General features: G+C 36.8%; 1 protein-coding gene across 5 annotated transcripts in view; it reads right to left on the bottom strand.

Annotated features, from left to right (window-relative positions):
* Positions 1 to 25,572, bottom strand: part of CAMK4 (calcium/calmodulin dependent protein kinase IV) — a 235,305-nt gene that overhangs the window by 55,303 nt on the left and 154,430 nt on the right. For all 5 annotated transcript variants that reach the window (XM_023617871.2, XM_070234457.1, XM_070234456.1 and 2 more), the window contains one exon: positions 18,822 to 18,894. In XM_023617871.2, coding sequence (XP_023473639.1) covers positions 18,822 to 18,894 — 73 coding nt within the window. The remainder of the gene's footprint in view (positions 1 to 18,821; positions 18,895 to 25,572) is intronic.

The following is a 25,572-nucleotide window of genomic DNA, read 5'->3' on the forward strand; positions in this document are numbered from 1 at the left end:
TTAGGGATATATAAAAATATACACCCCTTGTGAAAAATGTTCATGTTATCACATCATTTTGTCTCATGAATATTTATGCAATAGAATTTTAATTTTCTTTTGACCACAAACATGTTGCAGAATTGTTTTGCTATTAATATTGTTTATGTGAAATATCAGGGTCGGTCCTTTTCAATATTTTATCTGCTGAGATTAATAATATATAAAACCAGAAAAGAAAAGCTTAGATAGATCTTTTAAAAGAAAACTTGGATTACTTTTTTAAAAGGTTTTATTGTTTATTTTTTAGGTGAGGAAGATTGGCCCTGACATCTCCCACCCATTCTCCTCTTTTATTTTTCTGAGAAAGATTGGCCCTGAGCTAACATCCGTGCCCCTCTTCCTCTGCTTTATATCTCGGACGCCTGCTACAGCATGGCTTGACAAGTGGTGCATAGGTCCACACCCGGCATCTGAACCATTGAACCCTGGGCTGCCAAAGCAGAATGTGCGAACTTAACCACTGTGCCACTGGGCCGGCCCCTTCCTCTTTTTGCTTGAGGAAGATTATCCCTGAGCTAACATCTGTGCCAATCTTCCTCTATTTTGTGTGTGGGATGCCGCCACAGCCTAGCTTGATGAGTGGTGTGTAGGTCCATGTCCAGGATCCAAACTCACGAACCCTGGGCCACCAAAGTGGAGCAGGCAAACTTCACCACTATGCCATTATGCTGGCTCCTAAAGATTTTAGTTTATAGACCAGGGAAAGTACATAGAGTTCCCATATACTCTCTGCCCCTACACATGCATAACTTCCTCATTATCAACATCCCTCCCTAGAGTGGTACATTTGTTACAACTGATGAACCTACATTGACACATCATAATCACCCTAAGTGCATAGCTTACATTACAGTTCACTCTTGGTGTTGTACATTGTATGGGTTTAGACAAATGTATAATGGCATGTATCCATCATTATGGTATCTTACAGAGTATTTTCCCTGCCCTAAAAATCCTGTGTTCCTCCTATTCATCCCTTCAACCCCACCCCAACCTCTGGCAATCAGTGATCTTTTTACTGCCTCCATAGTTTCACCTTTTCCAGAATGTCAGATAGTTGTAACGATATACTATGTGATGTTTTCAGGTTGGTTTCTTTCATTTAGTGATATGAATTTAAGGTTCCTCCATGTCTTGTTAGCTTATTTCTTTTCAGTCTTAATAACATTCCATCGTCTGGATATACCACAGTTTATTTATACTTTCACTTACTGAAGGACAAATTTCCAAGTTTTGGAAATTATGAATAAAGCTGCTATAAACATCCGTATGCAAGTTTTTGTGTGGACATAAATTTTCAACTCCTTGCGTAAATATCAAGGAGCACAACTGCTGGATCCTCTGGTAACAGCATGGTTAGTTTTGTGAGAAACTGCCAAACTGTCTTCCAAAGTAGCTGTACCATTTTGCTTTCCCAGCAGCAATGAATGAAGAGTTTCTGTTGCTCCACATCCTCACTAGCATTTGGTGTTGTCAGTGTTTTGGATTTGGGCCATTCTAACAGGTGCGTAGTGGTATCTCATTGTTGTTTCAATTTGTATTTCCCTGATGACATATGATATGGAGCATCTTTTCATATCCTTATTTGACATCTCTACATCTTCTTTCATGAGGTGTCTGTTAAGGTCTTTGGCTCATTTTTAAATTAGGTTGCATGTTTTCTTAATGAGTTTTAAGAATCTTTGTATATTTTGGATAATAGTCCTTTACCAGACATGTCTTTTGCAAATATTTTCTCCCCAGTCTGTGGCTTGTATTATAATTTGCTTGACCTTGTCTTTCACAGAGCAGAAGTTTTAAACTTGAATGAAGTCCAGTTTATCAATTATTTATTTCATGGATCAAGCCTTTGGTGTTGTATCTAAAAAGTCATCACCATACTTAATGCCATCTAGGTTTTCTCCTATGTTATCTTCTAGGAGTTTTATAGTTTTGCATTTTACATTTAGATCTGTGATCCATTTTGAGTTAATTTTTGTGAAGGGTAAGGTCTGTGTCTAGAATCACTTTTTTTTGCATATGGATATTCAGTTGTTCTGGCACCATTTGTTGAAAAGACTATCTTTGCTTTACTGTATTGCTTTTGCTTCTTTGTCAAAGATCAGTTGACTATATTTATGTGGGTCTATTCCTGGTCTCTCTATTCTGTTCTGTTGATCTACTTGCCTATTTTTTCATCAATACCACACCTTCTTGATTACTGTAGCTATATAGTAAGTCTTGAAGTCAGATAGTGTCAGTCCTACAACTTTATTATTCTCCTTCAACATTGTGTTGGCTATTCTGGGTGTTTTGTCTCTCCCTATAAAATTTAGAATAAATTTGTTGATATCCGCAAAATAACTTGTTGGGATTTTGATTGGAATTGCATTCAATCTATAGATCAGGTTGGAAAGAACTAACATCTTGACAATATTGAGTTTTCCTACCCATGAACATTTATTTTTCCATTTATCTAGCTCTTCTTTGATTTTGTCCATCAGAATTTTGCAGTTTTCCTCATATAGATCTTACACACATTTTGTTAGATTTATATGTAAGCATTTCATTCTGGGGGAATGCTAATGTAAATAGTGTTGTGTTTTTAATCTCGAATTCCATTTATCCATTGCTAGTATATAGGAAAGCAATCGACTTTTGTATATTAACCTTGTATACTGCAACTTTGCCACAATTGCTTATTTCCAGAATTTTTTTGTTGCTTCTTTTAGATTTTCTACATAGATAATAATGTCATCTGTGAATAAAGACAGTTCTATTTCTTCCTTGCTAATCTATATACATTTTATTTCCTTTTCTTGTCTTATTGAATTAGCTAGAACTTCCAGTAAGATGTTGAAAAGGAGTAGTGAGATGGGACATCCTTACCTTGTCCCTGATCTTAGAAGGAAAGCTTTGAGTTTCTCACCATTAAGAATGATGTCTGCTGTAGGTTTTCTGTAGATATTCTTTATCAAGTTGAGGAAGTTTCCTTCTATTCCTAGTTTACTGAGAATTTTTATCATGAATGGGTGTTGGATTTTGTCAAATGCTTTTTCTGCAACTATTGACATGATCAATATCATATGATTTATTTTTTGCCCTGTTGATGTGATGGATTACATTACTTGATTTTCAAACGTTGAATCAGCCTTGCATACTTGGGATAAATCACACTTTTTCGTGGTGTATAATTCTTTTTATACATTGTTGTATTTAATTTGCTAAAATTTTGTTGAGGAATTTTGCATCTATGTTCATGAGAAACATTGGTCTCCAGTTTTCTTTCCTTGTAACGTCTTTGTCTGGTTTTGGTATTAGAGTAATTCTCGCCTCATAGAATGAGTTAGGAAGTATTCCCTCTGCTTCTAACCTGTGAAAGAGATTGTGCAGTATTGGTAAAATTTCTTCCTTAAATGTTTGGTAGAACTCATCACTGAGCCCAAATGGGCTTGGTACCTTATGTTTTGGAAGGTTATTAATTATTTATTCAATTTCTTTAATAGATATGGGCCTATTCAGATTGTCTATTTCTTCTTGCATGAGTTTTGGCAAATTGTATCTTTCAAGGAATTGGTCCATTTCATCTAGGGTATCAACTTTACTGGCATAGAGTTATTCATAGTATTCCTATATTATCCTTTTATGTCCACAGAATCTGTAGTGATGTCCCCTCTTTCATTTCTGATATTAATAATTAGCGTCCTCTCTTTCTTATTATTAATTTTTTAGTTAGCTTGGCTAGAGGCTATCAATTTTATTGATCTTTTGAAAGAATCAGCTTTTGATTTCATTGATTTTTCTCTACTCATTTATTGTTTTCAAATGTATTGACTTCTGCTTTAATTCTTATTATTTCTTTTCTTCTGTTTACTTTGAATAGGAGTACTTCAAAAAATAATTAGTTATGGATTTTCAAGTACTTCATACTTGAATGTAAGATTCTTTTTGCCATTTCAGGGATTCAAGAATTAAAAATACAAAAACTTTATCATTCCATTTAACACCACATTATTCTTTAAATTGCTGGTATTGCCAATTCAGATTAAATGACATTGTGGAAAAAAAAATCTATTCCTTTAGAACTCATGTGATGAGGATCAGCATTAGAATTCCTGAGGTGATATTAAGGTAGAAATCTAATATCAAAACCAAAATCAGGGCCAGCCCTAGTGACCTAGTGGTTAAGAATGCTGTGCTCTGCTTCGGCGGCCTGGGTTTGGTTCCCAGGGGCAGACCTACACCACTCGTCTGTCAGTGGCCATGCTGTTGTGGCAGCTCACATACAAAAAGAGGAAGATTGGCAACAGATGTTAGCTCAGGGTGAATCTTCCCCAGCAAAATCAAAAAGAAAAACAAAAACAAAATTCAATCAATGTATCTCAACACATCCCCCGTCCCATGTAAATTCCATGTGAGTATAAATGTGGTTTCCAATGCTTATGGGGAATAATATTTTAATTATATGCAAAGCTAATAAGTAATTTAATAAACTCTATAATGCAGAAAGAATTATATTTATACTGTATTGGTTATACTGCCATAACAAACCATGCTAATTCCTTTTAGCCTATCTTTCTCATCATTTCTGATACTTAAGAAAAGTTGGGTGAATGAATGAAGAAAGTCCTGAGTTCTGCCAAATGAGCTCTCTTAGTCTCTTTATCTGTTGCTGGACTTAACTTCAAGGGAAAAAAGGATCAGTTCTACAAAATGTTGAAGGAGGAGCTGGTATGTGCTTGCATTTTGAAAGCATAGGGAGCTGCTATTTGAGAGTCAGCCTGATCATCAGCAGACTCTAGACCCATGAATGCCCAGAAAGACCAGTCTGAATAATCAGCCCATGAGTGCTAAGCAATATTTATGACTCCACAAAACTGGCATAAAAGGGCAACTACTTGTGAAGAAGTACAATAATTGAATGGAAGTTGAATTTGGTTACAAAGAACTGACTAAGTCTTCTACACAATTTCTTACTATTGACTCACATTGAGGATGTTCACCTTTTGATGCTACCATCATTCTGAGTATCGACAAAGTTACAGAGCTGGTCGTACCTGTAAGAGTTACATCTGTGGAGCTATTATTATTCCCACCTACTCTTGTCCTAAAAGGAATGGAATACGCATTTGCACATATTCTTAATTTATTTGAGACAGATTTAATTTTTTAATTATAGCATGCAGAGTGATTCTCTCTCATTATGTCAAATAAGTGGTTTTCAAGAACTGAATCCAAGCATAAAAAAGCAGAGGCAAACATAAACAGGTGCACCTGCTGCAATGCACCTGTGTCTTTTAAAAGAGTGTGATCTTTGAAATGGATATACCTCACTTGTCTCGTTTCAGTTTTAGCCCTTGAATTCTTGCCATGCTTAGGCCTCTGTCTGCTCATCTGTTTCTCTGGCTTTGTGCCCAACATAGTCTATAGCAGGTTATGGTAGAGGAAGGCAGACAGCAAAAGGATTAAGAGCATAAACTCTGAAGTCATCTTTTATTTTGCATTCTAATCCTGATTCTGCCACAAGCCAGCTGTGTGATATTGGAAATGTTACCTAACCTTTCTGAGTCTCAGTTGCCACATCAGTGAAATTAACATAATGAGACTGATAGCCTTATAGGTGTGAAGATTAAGTGAAATGATGTACATAAAGCCTTTAGCTAAAGCTTGGTCCACAGTAAGTGCTTAATAACACATGGTAGTGATGAGTGGTATTATTATTACTGAGATAGGTCTTAGTCACATGTGTTCCAATTATACATTCCCCTCAAGATTCTATCTTTTTTCAGTTTTCTAGCAGACTAGAGCATAAGCACTGAGCCCCTTTGCTAAATGACCCATTATATGGATAAACAGAAGGTAAGGACATTGTAAATCAGTGTGTAACAAGGTTCTCTCTCAGAGATATTCAAAGATGGTATTTCTGGAATTGTGCAAGATCCAGAACCATTAAGCCTTGAGTGTGGGTAAGTTTCTGTAATGGTAATTTCACAGGTAAAAGTTAGGAAGATAAATTTAAAAACTAGGTACTGTGGTTTTGGATAGATTTCAAGATTCAAGGGAACATTTCAAAGGATAAATCACACAGATGGTCAGAACCTACGGCGTGTTCAACATATTCATAGAAATGTGTTTCAAGATTAAATTCTGAGAAGTAGAAACCAAGTCTAGGATGAAAAGTGTATGTGTGAAAAATTGTTTTTTAATGTGGATTTTCCCCTGTATCTATCATCATGTCAAGTTCTATGAATTTCGATATCTTTTCCAAAACATACAGAGATATGGCATGTACATTTATTTAGATTTTAAAAGACATTGTATTCCATGAAAAATATTCTCCTGCAGGGTTGGATTAGCATTATCCTTTTTGAAAGTAATGTGATTTAATAGTTTCTTGAATTATTAAAGGTATTTGAACTCCTATTGTCTTTTAGAAACCAAGGACATAAGGCCAGTTCTAAAATATTCACAGCACTCAAAATGCTGGGATCGTAAAGAAGTAAATAATTGGAATCAAGTCAATGAATATCTATTGTGCCTGTTACGTGCTATGAATAGAAAGGGGTATATGGGGTGTATGTGAGAAAGGGGTAGAGGGCAGAAGAAAAGGATGACAGATATAGATGAATGAATCTTCATTCCTCGTCTAGAGCTAACCTGCCTATTTCAGGAAATAGGCCCTTATACAACTGAGCAGAATACAGTGTGGTTAGCGCTCGACACTAGTCATAAAAAATGCCTTGAGAGTTCAGGGAAGTAGATTTCTTGAAATTCTGAATTTATATCTCTCAGGAAGAGAGAAAGATAAAATTGAAAACAAATATATACATTTAGCTCAGGATTTGTTATAGGTGAATGAAGGAGGGGTAGAACCTTAGCTTAGGGAAGTGCTCTAAGAAATGCGCCAGGGAGTCAAAGAAACCAAAATAGGTAAAATGTTCCAACTGCTTTGACTTAAAAAGATAAGTGCAGAAAATTATCAAAAGCCCATAAGACTGCTTAAATGAATGGACTTTTGTACAGGTTGAAACTTAAAAGACCCATAACCTGAAAGGCCAATAAGGAAGACTTGTACAGATGCCCGGCAATGAGGTCAAGCTTAGACTGGGAGTTCTAACAACGCTGGTTCACTGTACAACTGTGCAAAAGCCAATCTCTTGGAGCTTCAATCTATGCACAATTGTAAAATGGAGGAAATGCTATTGATGCTTTTCTCATAGGAAAAGAGCTGTGAAAACTGACATACACCTGCTCAAGCTATTGGACTTCAAGGATAAAGAAGAGATTCTTAGATGTTGAAGCAGAAGAAATCAGATCATCTCTAGGAAGGGAAATATCAAGTTGGTGTCAGATTTCTGCAAGGCAGCTTTCAATAAAAGGAGACTACAGAGGAGTGTGTATAAACTACTGAGATTAAGACCGATCGTCCCACAAATATTACAGGATGCCCTGCAAGTAAAAATGACCATAAAAATCATGAAAGAACTCAGGGAATATAGTGCTGCTATGCCCTTCTGGAAACAGAAAAAGTTAACAAAAAATCCCAAAGAAAATAAAGAACCCCAAAAACTTGTTGAATAAATCCAACCAACTAAGAAATAAAGAGAAAAAACTGTGGTAAATGGCTGGTGATAGGCATCAAGTCCATTTAAATGTAGAACCCAAACAAACAAATAAGATGCACAATATAAATGACATAAACCTTACCAAGGTAAAACAGAGATAAGACAAGAGCGTATTTGAAGTTGGAGGTCAATGGAAGAAAGCGTATGTATGTTAATTTCCTTATATTTCTCAGTGGAGAGATAATATATACTTCTTAAATTTAATGAAACATAAAATAGAGGTTGAAGGATGTTGTTTAAAGTTACAAAAGGAATCACTAGAAGAATTGATAATATAATTGCACACACAAGATCACTAAATAAAAACAAATAATAATATTTTCACATAGATAAAAGAGCTATCAAACAAACAAATGTGAATTAAACTAACAATGGTGGATCAAACTAATGTGTTAAAGAGCTATTAAACTAAGAAAATTACAAGAACAAAACAAAATAACTACAAAAGTATTTTAAGAGTAAATAGATGAGATTTTAAGTATATACATGTGTATATATATAGAGAGAGAGAGAGAGAGAGAGACAGTATGGTACAACTTCCTAAGAAAAGTATGAGAAGATATAACATCTTAGAATTTATGAAAAAATCCTTAGAAATTTGACTTCCTATAAAAAATTATATGAGACAACATAAACAGAGCAAAACTAGGAGAAAACATTTACTCTATTATCTGTCCATCCATCTGTCTATATGATATAGATTATATAAAGATATAAACAATAAAGATTAAAATTTAAATATATAAAGAGCTCCTGCATACCAGCAAGAGAAAAAAACATAAAAATCATTGAAAAAAAGAGCAAAGAACAGAAAAAAGTTAAAGAATATGATGACCAGTTCACACACGATTGAAAATGGTCTATAAACCCAAGTAATATTCATGATATCTTTAGTATTATAATTAGAAAATGTAAATCAAAACAACGAATTATTTTTACCACTTATATTAACCTCTCCCCCCTAAACAGCTGATACTCTCCAGGACTGGTTAGATGGACATGTGGACAAAGAGGCAGACTCAAACTATTGGCAGGATTGTAGACTGGTAAATATTTGCAATTTAGCAGCATCCATAAGAAATGCAAAACGAATATATTCTTTGTCTCATAGAAGCCAATTCTTGGGATGTATCTTAAAGAAATGTCTTCACTTGTGCATAAATATGCCTACAAAGATATTTATTGCAATATTATTTATAATTTTTAAAATTGGAAAAAAAGTAAATAACTTTCTAGGACCTAGATAAATAAATTATGGATCCCATAGTGTGAAAAACCATGTAGCAATTAAAAGAATGAAAAGGATCGATATGCACTAAAATGTGGTAGACAGAATTATGGACCCCAAGAAGACTCCATGCTCTAATCCCCAGGACCATGAACATGCCATATAACATGGCAAAAGGGACTGTGCAGATGTAGTTCGAGTTTCTAATCACTTTGTCCTTAAAATATAGAGATTATCCTGGATTATCCATAGCACAGTGAGGCCCAAGACCTTAGGGAATTTGTATTCTAGTTTCAAACAAGAGTTCAAAATTCCAGGGATTAGAGTTTCTCATGTTGGAGGAACAGAAGGTCATTGGAGCGCCGTGAATGAAGTGGAGCGCCATGAATGCAGGCCCATGGAGAAAGAAAAAGGATCACAGGTTAGCAAGGAGCCTTTTCAGGCAGGACTCTGAGGGCCAGGCATAGAAGGTGAGTGTGATGGCAACACACTGAGGGGTTAAGTGGGGAAATGCTGTGATAGGATATATGGTTTATCTTATAAATCAAGAAGGATCCCAAATGTCCGAAGTCTTTCAACTATCACAAAGTAAATGTGGGGAAAACTGATAGCCTCAGAAATGCCACTGCGATAATCTCCAACTTGCAGGTGTGCTGTATCAAATTTAGAGCTGAAAGGTATACTTCCAGTTCAACATATACTGCTACATAAAGAAAACAAAGGACGGTTAAATGTGACTCACTCTCACCTACATTCCGAGTTATATACGTAAACTACTCATTTTCTTGGTGGTCATCAATTGCCAGTACAATCATGCAACTTATAGTATCTTTTAAAACAGCTGGAATGTTCCATTAATAAAATCTGAGTTTTGACTGTTTTTAAGTGTCCAGAGCACAGATAAGTAGTTCTCTATTTAATCAACTAACTGCTTATAGCATAGCAGACAGATCCTTGATTTTCCAGCAAAATTTCATGGGTTGATGATATGTAGGGAAGTAGTTCCTTGAAAAAATAAGCAGAGCAGGTTCTGTAAACTTTAGGCAAAACAGATAATCTTGAGAAAATACTGAGGTCAGGAATCATGGAAGATTAATATTAAATATATGGCATGTAAAATGTATTAGAATTATACCATACTTCTCTCATGAGCTAAAAATAAAGAGAATATTAAAAAAAAATAAAGAGAATATTGCACAAAGGCACCTTAAATTACATTTACAAAAGGCAGAATGATAAAGTGGGACCCTGGAATGAGGAAAGGTTTTCTTGTCCTAGGTCAAGAAAACATATTGAAATCTATAGTGGTTACTGAAATTTTTCTTTAAAGCAGGCAAAAAAGTTAACAAGAATTGTTAGGGTATGTAGCACTGAATACATTACAATGGTGTTTACATTTTGGATCTTTGGATGGTAATGATTCTCTGGAATTTATGAGGTAAAGAAAGGTGGAGAGAGAAGGAAGGAGAAAAAAAGAGAAGTTGAGTAAGAGAGAGGATGAAGAGACAGATTAAGGGGAAGGTTCCACTTAGATGCTTTGGAAATTCTGTGAAAGTGTTTTTTCCTTTGTAGCCACAATACCGAGGCCTCCTACTGACATTTAGTGTATTGGGGTTAGTGCTATGAACTGAATGTTTGTGTCCCACCAAAATTCATATGTTGGAGCCCTAATCCCCAACATGATGGCATTTGGAGGTGAAGGCTTTAGAGGTAATTAGATTTGGATAAGGTCATGAGAGTGGAACCCCCATCGTGGGATTAGTGCCCTTATAGGAGGATGAAGAGACTAGAGCTTGCCCTCTGCCTCATGTGAGGATACAGCAAGACGGCCACCTGTAAATCAGGAACAGAGCCCTCACCAAGAATCTGACCACCGGTGGCACCCTGACCTGGGACTTCCAGCCTTCAGAACTGTGAGAAACAAATGTTTATTTACAGCTTTATTTATGTTTATTTACAGTTTATTACAGTACAGTTATTGTTACAGAATACCCAGTCTAAGGTATTATGTTACAGCAACTTGAACAGGTTAAGACAGCCAGGGGTGCTAAATGCTTACAAAGAACTGCCCTGCCCAGTGAAACTAGTGCTCCCGCTGTCCCTGTTGAGAAACTCTGCATGTTAGTCAAAGTGAGTACGCTGGACTTTTGTGAGCATTCCCTATTCAGGAGCTACACACTTGAGAGCAGACTGAAGACAGTGACTAAAACAAGAAAACTGAGTTCACCTGCTATTTCCATGACTGGTGCAATGTACATAGGCTATGACCTTGGCTATGCCTATAGGTCAATTTGACATCTTCGTTGAATTCTATATTTCTCATTTATTGGGCAGACAAAATATTTTGTAAAATTTTGCACAATATGTTCCTGAATGATTTAATAATAACAAAACCAAAATTCCATGTTCAAGGAGTGAAGTTAACAGAATATTATAATATTGCCTGAAAGCTCTCCTTCTGACCCAGAAATACAAAAATATTCTACCTGCCTGTTTCAGAGAATTGTTCATTTTTTTCAACACTACTACTGAGTTAGCTATTCCCAAAATAAAAATTTCTTTTTTTATGGGTCAAAGACATCAAAAGTAGTAGATTCACATTGCTCCATATAATACAAAATAGGACTTGATGCTCTCAAGACAGGGAATACTTCAGCTTTTGGGCAGACAGCTATTACCAGAGAGCAAGGAAATGAATTTCATCCTCCAATAAATAATCAATGAAAGAACAACATAGAAATGGTTGACTAGAATTTAACCTTAGTCCCTCTACCATCCTTGTAGAGAAGCACACATACAAAGAAACACTTTCAAACCACAATACTTTGATATTTCCCACACAATCATTCTTTCTTAAAAGAGGGTTGTTGTCAAAGGAATCTTTCCAGCTGAGAGTCCTTCCCTTGTGGCCTGTAGGCAGAGGCTGTTGCACATAAACTATATTGATGTAAAGAAGAGACTGTCCTTCCTAGAAAGCCCATTGTGAGTGGTAGAATTTTTTCCTAAGTTTTTCCTGAATTTTAGCTTTTAAGAGCATTCAGTGTCAGAGGAACAGAATACATATATGCACAATACAGTGTCACAGGAAAAAAAAAATAGGCCAAATTACCAATTAGAGTAAGGTTTGTTTAAAATAAAAAAGTTATTGCGATAATATGATAATATCCTTCCTCTCATGGCCTACATACACCTGCTTCAGACAACACTTTTAAAAGTAATTAGAACTTGTTACCTTACTTAAAACCATATGCCCTTATAGGTTGAATCCCCATCTTTTTTCTTTCTCTTTATACACATTAATCTTTGTAGGTCATCTATAGAAAGAGAGACAATGCATGTCCTTCCTGACCTCATAAGGACACTGTGAGTACTTACCTATTATTACATTTCGTTTCCTTTTTTGTGTGCTTTTCTTTCATACTGCCACCAGTAACTAGACAACATTTTCCACTGTTACTTAAGGTTATCCAGCTCTCTTCTCCAAAGTCAATGATTCTGTGAATCTCATGCCCTAATCAACTGAAACCTGAGAATAGCTGTGAATGAATTTCTAAAGACCATAATCCAATGATATCAAACAAGAATCAGGTCACATCTACTTTGTAACCTCATGTCCATGACACTTCAATGGGGTTTTTGCAATAGTAAACGCACTTATCTCAATCCTGAGGTGTTTTCTTCCGAGAAAGATAACTTAGATGTTATTTTTTATCCTCTTTTTCTGGTTAAATCCTTTGAGGCAGGGATTGTGCCTCATGTTCCCTTTCTGCAGCTCCCCTCAGGACCTAAAACATACGCTGTGCATAGTGAACACAGTCATCCTGATCTAGAGGCTTTGGTTGGTCTCTTAAAATATTTGTTATTTTTGCATTTGCTGTTTTATCCATCATCAGTTCTCAACTGGAGGAGAGGGGAAAAAAAAGTATAAGAGAAAAAAAGTGGAAGCGGGAATGGAAGACAAAGAGGTCACGAGAATGGAAGACAATGAGACTGGGTGGAAGAGAAGGGACTAAAACTTCAGTGGGCAGAGAGGAGAGGAGAAGAGAATGCAGCGTTAAGTATCAAGGGTCAGAAAGGGTGAGGAGATATTCTTACTAATCGTTCAAGTCCTGTTATCTGCATGTTGCCTGCTCTGGGTTATTTTCATAATCTCCAAGTCTTCGCATATGTAACACTCATAAATATCGATAGTGAAGGTGCAAGGGAATTCTGGGCTTCATTGGTTAGTGCATTTCATTCACAGAATCACAAACCATGCCCTTTCGGATGCTTTTCATTTCTTGATTGAGTATTTTCATATCCTCTTAACTGGCCTGACTACTTTTGGACTTCATGCTGCCATCAGGGTGACGGTCCTGACGCAAAAGTTCCCCAGAGTCTCCTCTTCTGAAGAATCACATGAACCTCTTCTGCAAGTTACATAATCCCTTCAGGCCAGGCTCCCTGTCTTTCTCTCATGCCTCAGTTCTCACCATGTGTACTTTACTTTCTAGCAACATCCAAAGACCAGCAGTTCATGTCTTTGAACCTTTAGTCTATTATGTTCCACAGAAATTTGTGGGAGGAATGGAGTATTCCTGGAATTTCCTTTCTTTCATACTGGCTGCCTATTAAACTAATTTTCTTGTAAAATCCAACTCAGGTATAACTTCCTCTGGCAAGACTTTTCTGACTCAGTTTCTCCCTAGATACACCAAACAGCTTTCACCCTCTCTAATGCCTTTGAATCTGCAAAACTCATCAGTCGGTGCACATACATCATGTTCTAGCCATGTGCTTGTGTCTATTTGCCCTATAAATTGGTGAGCTTCTTGATCTCTGTATCCAAGATTGTGGCACATAACAGAGAATCAGTTACTGGTTGAACTGCATTGTTGACATTATCCAACATTTACAAAACACTGAAGCGACAAAAGTCATCTAGAATGTAATCATTGAGATGATATTTTGTGTATAATAATTAGAAAATTCCTAGATATATGCTCCACAATTTATTTTGATTCTCTGGGGAATCAAAAGAGAGAAGGTCACTTAGGATTTGACAAACTTTTGATATCATTATTATCATGTCAATAAGGATGTACAGAAGTATTTAATGAGAAAGATACCCCCCTTCCAGGAATTATTTTTAGATCTCCACTTTCCTAGTATTGAACTATAATTTTCAGAATGTGGATTATTTTTTATTCCAAAATTTTTTCTGATAAGATATCTATACTCTGAGCCACTAGTCTACTTTATTCTATGTTTATAAGTCAAAATATTAGAATATTAATAGAACTATTTGTTATTTCTTCTCTTGTAACTTGATCTCTCAATTCTTAGTAAGAATATATAACCACTTTTACTTTTTAAGGGTAAAATTATCATTATAGTGTTTCAATGCTTTGAACTTTGCATTAAAATCCATCCTCCAGAGATCAGTGTTTAAATGCAAGTAGCAAAAGACAAAATCGCCCAAGAAAGAAATGCAAATACCATGGGAACTGACAAACTCAAAACAAACAACAAAAACCCCCACATTTTCTGTTCTAGCCTCTTATTACTTAATTGAACTCTCAGAATCTTTTTATTGACAGTAACTGGACCCAAGCAGTAACAATATTCACAAAAACAAAGAACAAGTGTCAGAAGCAAGCTTATTGTTAATAACCTTAAACCTCATTGTTCCTTGAAATCATACTTAATCCTAATGTATTATTATGTGGGTGTGTGTTTCAAATTCAGTTTTTAGAAATTTTTATCTAGGAGTATGCCCTTTGTGCTATGTTTAGAGAGACGAAAATTATACAACTTGCTCTGACCACACAATCATGATTAGCATATACCCAAAGTTTTATTCAAGGAGAAGTTCAGTATCTGATCACTTTAAGTAACCAGACATAGAATTTAAAGTGGCAGAAATATTGAGAAACTTACTATCCTCTATGAGATGTCAAGTAGGAGGAGAGTTTAATGTTGTTTACTTTTTCCTCTGCCTTCTTTTACAGTTCTGTTTCTCTTCATAATTACAAGATGGCAAAAGCAGTTCCTAGCATCACTTGCAGACTCCACTATGCCTGCAAAAAAGAGAAACGACCTTTCCTCCCTTCGGTCTCCTTTTTTTAAATTTTTTTTGAGGAAGATTAGCCCTGAGCTAACATCTGCTGCCAATCCTCCTCTTTTTGCTGAGGAAGACTGGCCCTGAGCTAACATCCATGCCCATCTTCCTTTACTTTATATGTGGGATGCCTGCCACAGCATGGCTTGTCAAGCAGTGCCATGTCTGCACGCGTGATCTGAACCGGCGAACCCTGGGCCGCCAAAGCGGAACATGCAAACTTAACTGCTGTGCCACCAGGCCGGCCCCGGTCTTCCTTTATTAGGAGAAGTTTTTGCTAGAACTCACAAGCAGACTGCCCATCAGAACTCATTGGTGAGCATCAGATCATATGCCCTTGCCTAGCTGCAAAGGAGGCTGGGAAAAGAAGTTCTGGCATTTTCCATCTTTATAAAGGCAGATTGGTTCTGTCAACAAAGAATAAGAGGTCTGGTGAAAGATAGGTTAAATGTGTCAAATAATGTAAAGTTGAATAATGCATATATTTCTCATTAAACCTAAAAATGTTATCAAGCATAGTACTCTGTACTAAATATAGAAAATAATTTATTTTAGTGCTGTTGCACTTGTCTTGCTTTCATTGACCTCTAGAACCATTTCATGCACATTAGTAAAGACTATGAGCATTTTAGAGAACTCTATGAATAGAAACAGAAACTTTGAGAATTTACTTTTGATTTTGAATAACTTCTTATACCATTTATTAAACTATTGTCTCTCAACTTTAAACCCAACCTTCTGTAGTCCACTTTGTGAAGCTGGAATGTGAATTACTCACCACACTTTTCCTTCTTCTGTGGGCTACCTGTTTGGCTCTGCCATTAGAAGGCACTAGGGAGTGAGCAGAAGGCTGGAAGAGGATGAAAGGACTTGCTCCATCTTATTTCTCTCTGAGTCTGCCTTTCTGCTTGTTATTTTCATGCACCCTAGAAACACTTTTTCACCCTGCAGTGGTAGATCATTCTGGTAGCAGCAGCTGATTCCAGTTTGCAGTTTTTCCAGTGCTCACAGAACTAATCCCAGTGTGCCTCTTCAGTGACACCAGCACAGTTGGCTGGAACATCATCCTTAAAGGTCTGAGTGCCAGCTTCACGGGCAAGTCCTCTAAGCTCAGAGACGAGACACCAGCCCAGCCAGTGAGGCTTCATCACAGTTTATGGGGCACCTCCTTTAAACTTCTAAATTTCAATCATCTCAACCAGTTGATTGTGTTTCTCCAGCCCAAGGGGAGGCTGCTTCCCGACGGGGAAGAGATGGGAAAAAGAGGGGGATAGTGATTTTTTGGAAAAAGAGGAACTCAGGATATCAATGGTGACAAGGAAAGAACCGAAGGTGGTAGCAACAGTAACAGATGTCAGAGGAGATGGAATATTCCCTGGTTATCTTTATAAGGAAATGGAAAAGGAAGGCTTTAAGTTTTGGCACTGTGCTTTATAACAGATGATGACAAACTGACCCCTCCAGAATCGTCAGATTGACCTAGACCACTTACCTTGCGCTACTTGGGCCTAACTGGAATTCATTTCAAGAAGACAGACTACTCACGAAGTCTTAAGGATCTTAAGGTCTTAAACCCTCAAAGACTGACTGAATGAATTCACACCCAAAGGGGGAAACATCTTTCAAATTCACTTTAAAAGCTTTCAAAAATGCTACTTAAAACTAGAAGGCAGGAGAAGCAAGATTACAGTCAGACAAATTCTGTGAAATATTTGGGGCAAGAGTTGGGATAAAGTGGGCAGGAAGGGAAGGACTGCAACATTTGTTACCTAAGGGGTATAATTATACCTGCAACGTATTTCCCAAGAACTTTTCACTCTTTCAGTTTTCTGCTTCTGCGCATCCAAAAACCAGCTTAGATATAGTCTTATAAGTGTGTGATCCAGAGGAAATGTGAGACGTATCACTGATTCCCTCAAGTTCCCAACAACTGTCCTATGTTTTATAGCTATCTATAGCTATGTAGTTGACAATAAACTACTTCATAAATGTCAGCCATTTCTCACAAGTTTTACATTGCTTGCTTTCTACCTGTGAAATACTTAGAGAAATGACTTTAATTTTTTCTAAGTTAGTTGTAACAAGCAGAGAAAATTTGATTTTTAAAAAATTTCTTTCAAAGAATGTTTGACTTATGTGGTAACCTACTTCCTAAACCGGAGATTCGTGAAGTTTGGTGAGCAGGTAAAATAAATTTTTTATTTTAAATTTAGGATCAGCAGTAGACTAATCAATCTGTCTTTGTGGACCTGGAATGCAGCTCTAGGAACTCTAGTCCCTCTGTTCTACGTGGGGCACCCCTATCTGGAGCATCCCTGTTGGGGGCCTTTTTATTCCTTAATTGGTATAACTCCTATAAGTGGAAAATTCTGATGCTGAAAGCATCCATTTCTCATTCATTGAATGAGAATAGAGTTCTCTCAGTCAGCTATCTGCGGTATCACTAAACTGAAGCATGCCCACTGTGATAAGCCAAAAGAATCAAGAGCTGACCTAAAAGGATGGAGGAAAGAAAGAATGTATTGAAGAAGGTGAGTTTGGAATGACAGGAAAAAAATTAAATGATAGTAAGAGAGCAGAAAAGAATCTCATGAATTGAAGCAAGTTATATAGCTTTGTTTCATATGGAATAACAGCAACAAAATGAGAGTAAGCATGTTTCAGTAAATGTGTTCTCATCTAGGAAGACGAATACGGAAGAGTGGCTATTTCGCTTATTTTGACAAATGTTTATTTATTTATTCAGTAAATATTTATTGAGTACCTAGTATTGTCAGTTGTTTTTGATTTTAGTATTTAGCTAAGGAGTAGATATGTATATACAGATTTACAACACCTAATACATCTTTAAATGAATATACTGAGTCTGAAGTTGCTTATCCTCTTTCCCCTCTGTTTTGAACATTGCTATGATTTCCTTCCGTCCTCTCCTTCCTTCCTTTCTGTTTTGGTTGTGGGTAAAACTCATAGGACATAAGCTTGTGTCACTGTGGCTGATTTCTCAAAATATTGAATAATGATTTTAGTTAGACTACTGACTCCGAATAATAGAATATATCCTAACTCTGAGCATGTTTTATGTATTTGTCTTTAACTGATCCTGATAAATATCTCCCCTTGGGCCCCATCCTGTTTGCTCAGAGAATAATTTGTTCTGGCTTTTATTCAATAAATGAATCACCAAAGTGTCCCAGCATGTATTAGAAACCATTAAATACGTGGGAAGGTTTTCACCAGTGGAGTCTGTTTTATCTATTTAGCCAAATATTTCCTTATTCACGCAATCCAAAGAAGCTGCTCAAAATTATATTTTTTGGTAAATATCTGTGCATGCTTCTGTCATAACTTATAAAGCTTCATTCCAGTTTAAAATATTAGGTTATATCTCTTCCTTTAAAAAATAAAATTGTCAGAATTTTTCCTTCTAATTCACTCATTTCTTATCTTAAAAGAAAAATCAATTACTCTTTGTGGTTCCAAGGTCTATACTTATCACATTCAACCTTCCTCCACTTCCCTATCAAACAATGAAAACAACAAAGAAACAGACTCAAGAAATGCAAAGAAAGAGAAAAGAACAACTGTAGGCACTAAAGCTTGATTTGATATCATAATGACAGAATGGAAATTACTTTAACAAACTTTGGCTTTACATAGGAGGACTGCATCTTTCGGATTTGGGTAGTCAATAGGAAATACAAATTTATTCAACATATTTTCTAATAAATATTTCATACTGTTTTGAGGTCAACTTTACGGCTTATCACAGATGCACACTTCTTAAATGACGGTTCTGTAAAAGGAAGAGACTACCAAAGGTCACATGCTGCTATCACTTCATACTTACAGCGACTGCCTCCAGGATTTGTTTAACAGCATCTGCAGCATCTCGTTCACTATAATATCCTTTTTCCACAATCCTAAAAAGAAACCATGAAAAGCTTCTCAGACACGCACATTCAGTTGAATGGATGTTAAATGCGGTTAATTGAATTAACATGAAAGAAGATGTATCTAAACAATTACAACAGACTACCATAACACCAGGGGAAGGATTTCCATAGATTTGCACTCTAGAAATCTTTGGGTTTATGTAGGAAAATGCAAATCACTTGTTTTGCCCAGGCTTGAACTGTCTATCCTATTTGAGGACAAAAATTTCTTTGTTTTTAAACTTTGTATTGCAAGTCATTTTAAACATATACCCAGTAGACAATACCATGAACCATCCCATGTAACTGTCACACAGCTTCAACAATTATTAATTCATGGCCAATGTTATTTTATCTATCCAATTAGTTATTCTTCCTCATTATTTTGAAGTAAATATCAGACATCATATAATTTAATTCGTAAATATTTAAAGAGGTATCTCTAAAAGATAAAGGATCTTTTTTTTTTTTTTAAGATTTTATTTTTTCCTTTTTCTCCCCAAAGCCCCCCGGTACATAGTTGTATATTCTTCGTTGTGGGTCCTTCTAGTTGTGGCACGTGGGACGCTGCCTCAGCGTGGTCTGATGAGTAGTGCCACGTCCGCGCCCAGGATTCGAACCAACGAAACACTGGGCCGCCTGCAGCGGAGCGTGCGAACTTAACCACTCGGCCACGGGGCCAGCCCCAAGATAAAAGATCTTTTAAAAGTCATAACTACAATGCCTTTCTGGTGGATATAAATTATAATTTCTTAATATTATCAAATATGCAATGCTTCAAATTTCCGATTGTCTCAGACATGTTAAAATTTATTTGTTTGTTTATTTGAATCAATATCCAGATTAGGTCCAAACAATTTGATTGGTTGATATGTGTCTTATTCTCCTTTTACTTGTAGCTCCTCTCCCCTCACCCCCATCCAACTCATTTTCTTTTCCAAATAAATGACTTGCTCTTTTTGCATGGATGTGGGTGAAGAATTATTCTTTAAGTTAAAGTCTTTTCTTTCTTACTTTCAGGAATGTTTTCCTGAATCAGAATGCTTTATATTTATTTTCTTCCATTGCTTTGGTTTTCTTCTTTGGGGAGTGCAATTATACACATATAAGAATTTTTCTACTTTTGATTTACATCTTTCTTTCTTCTAGGCTTCTCTTAATTTTAGTTTATTTTGCAATATTAAGTTACAGTTTCATCAATTTTGTGGGCATATACTCCTGACGTGCTTTCACTGCCTAAAGGATCCTTATTCTGTGCTCTCCTAATTATTTGTATTGGAATTAACTGAGACACCTCTCTGTTGCTGCTTATTTTTAAGTCAGATTCGTTTTCTCCACCTTTTGACAGAATGATTGGTCAAGATATCTTTTCCAGTTTCACGGCACTTGACTTTCTGATTATTTTCATGAAGCATTCAAAAATATGACCTCATGCTGTCTGAGATCTCCTCTCCTCCATCTGGAACTTTATTTCCTTGCCTCTAGCATCTCTACTCTGATTTTTGGAGTCTCTTCCCAGCAGCTTCTCCTAAATATGGGGCTTTTTCCTGAAGGGGCTTCAGATATTAGTTTCAGGAGTTCTCAGGGCCTTTACTACATTGTTCTCTTCACACCTTACTGTGGGTGCAGCCCTTGCGCTTCTCAGAAATTTGGATGCAAAAAGCCCTCACAATTTCAGTTCCTCCTCTTGTCTTGGCCCATCCTGCTTCCCAATGATTTGGAGATTGGAGTGTTCTCCTGTTCTCAGGTCATCACATGTCCCCTTGCTTCCTTTGCTTCCTCTTACTTAGATGCTAATACCACATGGCTCTGGCAATTGTCCTAAGTTTGTCCTCGTTTACTTGTATTTTAGGCTTCACGGGGATACCTTGTTATCTGGTTTAGTTATAGATATTGTCTGTGAGGGTTTTGGCTTTTCTGCCCTGGTTTCTCTGTCTGCTCTTATGGGGATATTTGGGAAGACTGAAAAACTACCTTCTTGCTGTTTCTATCTTCCCAGAATTTCAGGACAAAACACATTTTTGATAGCACTGTAGATTACCAATTTGAAGAAAATGTTTTCAGCTGATAAAAAGTTTGTGTTAAAGACCTGTTTGAAAAACGTCAATTCAAAACACGAAAGAGACAAAACTTCAACAATTTCTGTAATTTTGCACTGAAATTTTTCTTAGGCTGTTAATATCTCAACTAGCACAGTTATTTTTCAGAAAGTATCTTTCTTTTTTTATAAATGTTGTGGGAAGAAGGTGTAAGTTCTCAAAGTAGTTTGTGTTAAAAGTTGAATTTAAAATCTAGAAAATTTTCCAAAACAGAGGATGGAGGGTGAGGAAAAGCAGAACAGAACAGATATGACAAAAATAAAAAGACATATTACAAGAAGATACTTCAATGATCATAATTATCAAAATTCATAAAAACTGCATTACTGCAAAAATTTCAATTATTTTATTTTGTCCATTCACTCATTTAGAAGATTATCAAAAAAATACAAACTCATCATCTTTTTAAAAGACAAAAGATGAAATATCCATCCTCACCTTTTTATTTATTGGATACCTGTTATGTAACAGGGTTAATAAATTGTGAAAATAGATTACAATGTTCAGAGGATGACTATTAATTGGTTCTTGAAAATCAATTTTCATATATTTCCTTACAAGAATACAAATTTTTCCAATTCATGATTAAGTTACATAGCCTACTTACTAAAAATTTAATTGAAATAATTTCTTGAATTATACTCTCTGAACATTTAAAAATAAGTACAAGAGAAGGAGAAAAGAAGGACTCTTGTGTCAAAGTAAACTGAGAAGTTTGGCTACCATTACATCATCCTCTGCATTTTGCTCTACATGTGGATTTTGTGGTACATCCATCAGTCAACACAAATATGTAATTAGTGTCTCCTCTGTGCGCTGCACCTACAGCCTCAGCAGCTTGACTTTCTTCAATTCTGTTAAAGGAAGGGAGTTGTTACAAAGATGATGGAAAAGAATGGCTCATAGTCAACTTTCCTTCCACTTCCCATTCTCCCCAGAAGAGGATAAAATCAACTATCTCCTGGCCTGCAAAAAACAGTGTGGATTTTCCTCAAAGTCACTCACCAAGGCTAGAGCTTTACCACAACTGCTTTGTGGTACTCTTCCACGGGGTGGTACTCATAGCTTAGTCTCTGCAAGTAGTACTCCTTGGGGTTTTACAGACCTAGCCAGCACAACCATGCGCAGCATCCCTGATGAGAAACCTTCCTTGTCTGTTAAATACATGTTAGTTCTTAGGGCATCCCCAACTCTTAGAGAGGCAGTTCTTCACCAACTAGAATTTCCTTTCTATATTTTAGTTTATTATGAGGTCTCAAGCTTTGGCCTAAATATGGTGTTTATGTATTTTCATTTGGGTATGATTTAGGGTTAATTGTGTTCAGAATATGTCCTTATATGAAGGTCCAGGGACTGGCTGAAGAGTGAATCTTCTTAGGAGCTGTTTTCAGGTAGAATGAAGGGAAGAGGAGTAGGTGTAAGAAGAACAGTTAATGGAGATTTCACTAATTTTCCACGATATATGTTAAATTACTGAAATATTCGATTTAGTTAATGGAGAGGATGCATTCTAACAGATATATCCATTTATTCAGTAAATATTATGGAATGACTACTATGTGCTGGGCACTGAGTAGTGTACCAGACGTGGCTTTGTACTCATGAGGTTTCCCTTGGTATAAGTAGATAGGTAAGAGTCAACACAGTATGCTAAGTGCTGTGACAGAGGTATTAGAGAATGGCCTGAGAGCTCCTAGAAACGACAGGTAATCTATTTTGGAGGCTGTGCAGGGTAGGAAAAAGATTCCAGAGGTAGCTGTGTCTCAGCTCGGCCCTGAAAGGTGTATAGAAGTTTTCTAGCTACAGCGAGGGTAGGAGCTGAGGGTAGCATTGGTGTTGGGGAGGAGCATGGGATCAGAGAGGATGAAGACTGTTCTAAGAAAAAGGACCAAGACTACAGTAAGAATCAGAGTGTGAGGATGGGGTAGCGATATTTAACCAATATTTCTAACTATCTAATGTGAACCAGGTACTTCCTGGATAAATAAAGAATAAGATTTGGGTCCTGCACCAGATGAGACCACAGATTGTGGAGAAATTATTAACATCATCATAGATGTAATGCATGTTACAGTAAGGTTTGTACAGCCAAGGGATTTATTAAATCTGTTGTCAGAAACATCTCTAGAGTAGACATGTGGGGCAGGAACACAAAATGCAGGCGCCTTCCCCACCTCATCTCAGTGTGAACTCTGCATGCCACAGTGTGGCCCTACCATCAGAACTCAACGGCTTCTCTTCCAGGCTCCTTCTGCTAAAAGGAATTTTGTTCCCAGTTGATTTGTTCATCAGAGTGTCATGTCACAGAGTTAAGTTTCTGGAACTTAGACATTCACTTGAAATATTTTATAAGTTGAACTACCATTCAGGCCATCTGTGGCTGACTAGAAAGATCAATAGCAGTGAACTTCTCAAGTTGCAAATGCAGGTTTGTTGAACTAAGATTGCAAGTGAAGATATTAGTGACCAAGCAAAGGAAAATGAAATCCTGCAATCTTTTTCTCTCCATATAGGTAGCATGACTACAGTAGACGTGTTTGGCCAATGCCTTCTTTGGGATATTGTGGCAAAATTCTCACAAGATTGTTGCTTTGATCACCCACAGAGCCTAGCTCCAAGCCTTGTTCATAGTAGGCAGCCAATGAATATTTGTAGAATCAAGACTAATTGCCAAGAGAATGGATGCCAGAAAAATTTCAGACTGGGGACATCTGGACCACTCCTTTGCCTGTGTTCCTTATCATGGGAAACAAAAGCACTGGACTGAGAAGTGGTCCTCATCCCAAGTACACTGGCCATGGATCCAGAGGGAGAGCAGTCATGTAGATGCTTCCCAAAGCAAAATGCAATAGGTAGAAAGGTTATTGCTGGCCTTAGGAATAAACTCAGCGTCACATAGTTTCTAGATATTATTATAATAACATGAATCTTTTTAGAAACTCATTTTCAACAAACTCAAAGCGATTTAAATTCAGCAAAATACAGTATTTGTTTCATGAAGCAGTACATAACAATTCCTACATAAAATTTAGCTGAAATTTCAAAAACATTGCCAATGAAATTGAACCATGTGTAAACAAGCAAGAGTTTATAGCTTTATACAAAATATACTGATGGCTTCAATTTTTAAAAGCAATGAACTATTCAATCATTGTAGGAGTTTAGAGCTATAAAAATAGGAGGATAATTGCAGTTGATATTTTTGTTTTTTATATTTAAACATACTTATTGCTATATTTCTCTTCAGATTTAACAAACTAATTTTTCATGCTTTTCATGTTTCGTAAAATAATAAAGCAGTTAAGATGATACTAGCATCTTAAGATCATTTTCAAAGGCCCAGGGTCATGTAGTTTGTCACTATGCCACACAATTTCCCTCGTTCCGTGATGGGCTGGGCTAGAAGACTCAGTGCTAAAAACAAAATCTCTCCTAGGATTTTAATCACAACATTGACCCAAAAGGCTGCCCTGGGATCCCAGTTCCCACAGGTCCCTCAGTGGCTGAGGGGCCTAGCCGACATCTGGCAATCTGGGAAGGAAGCACAATAGGGCGTGTTTCTCTAGGTTCCCAGGATCCAATTCTCTGGCCTCAACAGGCCCTCTTACTCCGAACCATGCCTTGTACTTCCACCATTTGCTGTGTTAGCCCAGAGGCTCCTCTTCCCCACAGTTGAGACTGTTTTTCTTCTCATCATTTTAAAATTGGACGATGAGAAAACACAGGCATTGCCTATTTCTCTCCCACGGCTCTGCTTTAAAATATGACTTTTTTGCATGTGCTTCCGTCACCTTAATTGCCACAAATTGAATTGTGCACATCTCCAGCCTGGCAGTTAGCACGGGCAATGCAGCTGAAGAGCTCTAATCTGATCAAATCCTGAGGCTCTCAGACTTCCTGGCACATGGATGAGCAGCCCTGTCTCCCCATCAAGGACAGCTTTTTCTTAAATGGAGTTGTTATTAGACGGCTGTAGGTTTATACGAGAAAGACGTTGGTCTGATAAGAGTGTGGACTGAAGGATTGAATGACATAGGATAAAACCCCCAAATAATATGAGAAACCAAGTCTTAAGGGCTGCCCTTGTAATAATGCTCTTACATACAAAAGTATATTAAAATGAATTCCACTGTACCCTGTAAAACCCGCCACTCCTTTATAAGCTTCATTCACTGCTTTTTCTCATTTCATTGAGGGCATCTTGGTCTGTATTGATGCTTTTTCTAAGAACTCTCTCAAAGAGTGTTAAATCCATAAGCTTAAAAAAGATAGTTTCAAAGGTACTACTAGCACATGTTAAATTTGAAAGCTAGGGAGAGAGTGAGGGAATTGTGGATCAATGTGGTGCTGGCCAGGGAGTTGACAGTGTAGGAGAAGGGAGGCCAAATCAAATTGCAGACCTAGGAATGGGCCTAAGGGACTCCTAGTGCAATTCCCTCATACTATCAATGAAAAGCCTGACCCAAAGATGTTACATAAATTGCCCAAGGGCACAGTGCTTATTCAATCATTCATTTGACAAGTACCTAGCAACTGCTTGCTTCCTGACTAGAACAGCTTCTAAAAC

Source organism: Equus caballus, chromosome 14 (genome assembly GCF_041296265.1).
Source record: "Equus caballus isolate H_3958 breed thoroughbred chromosome 14, TB-T2T, whole genome shotgun sequence".
Lineage (NCBI taxonomy): Eukaryota > Metazoa > Chordata > Mammalia > Perissodactyla > Equidae > Equus > Equus caballus.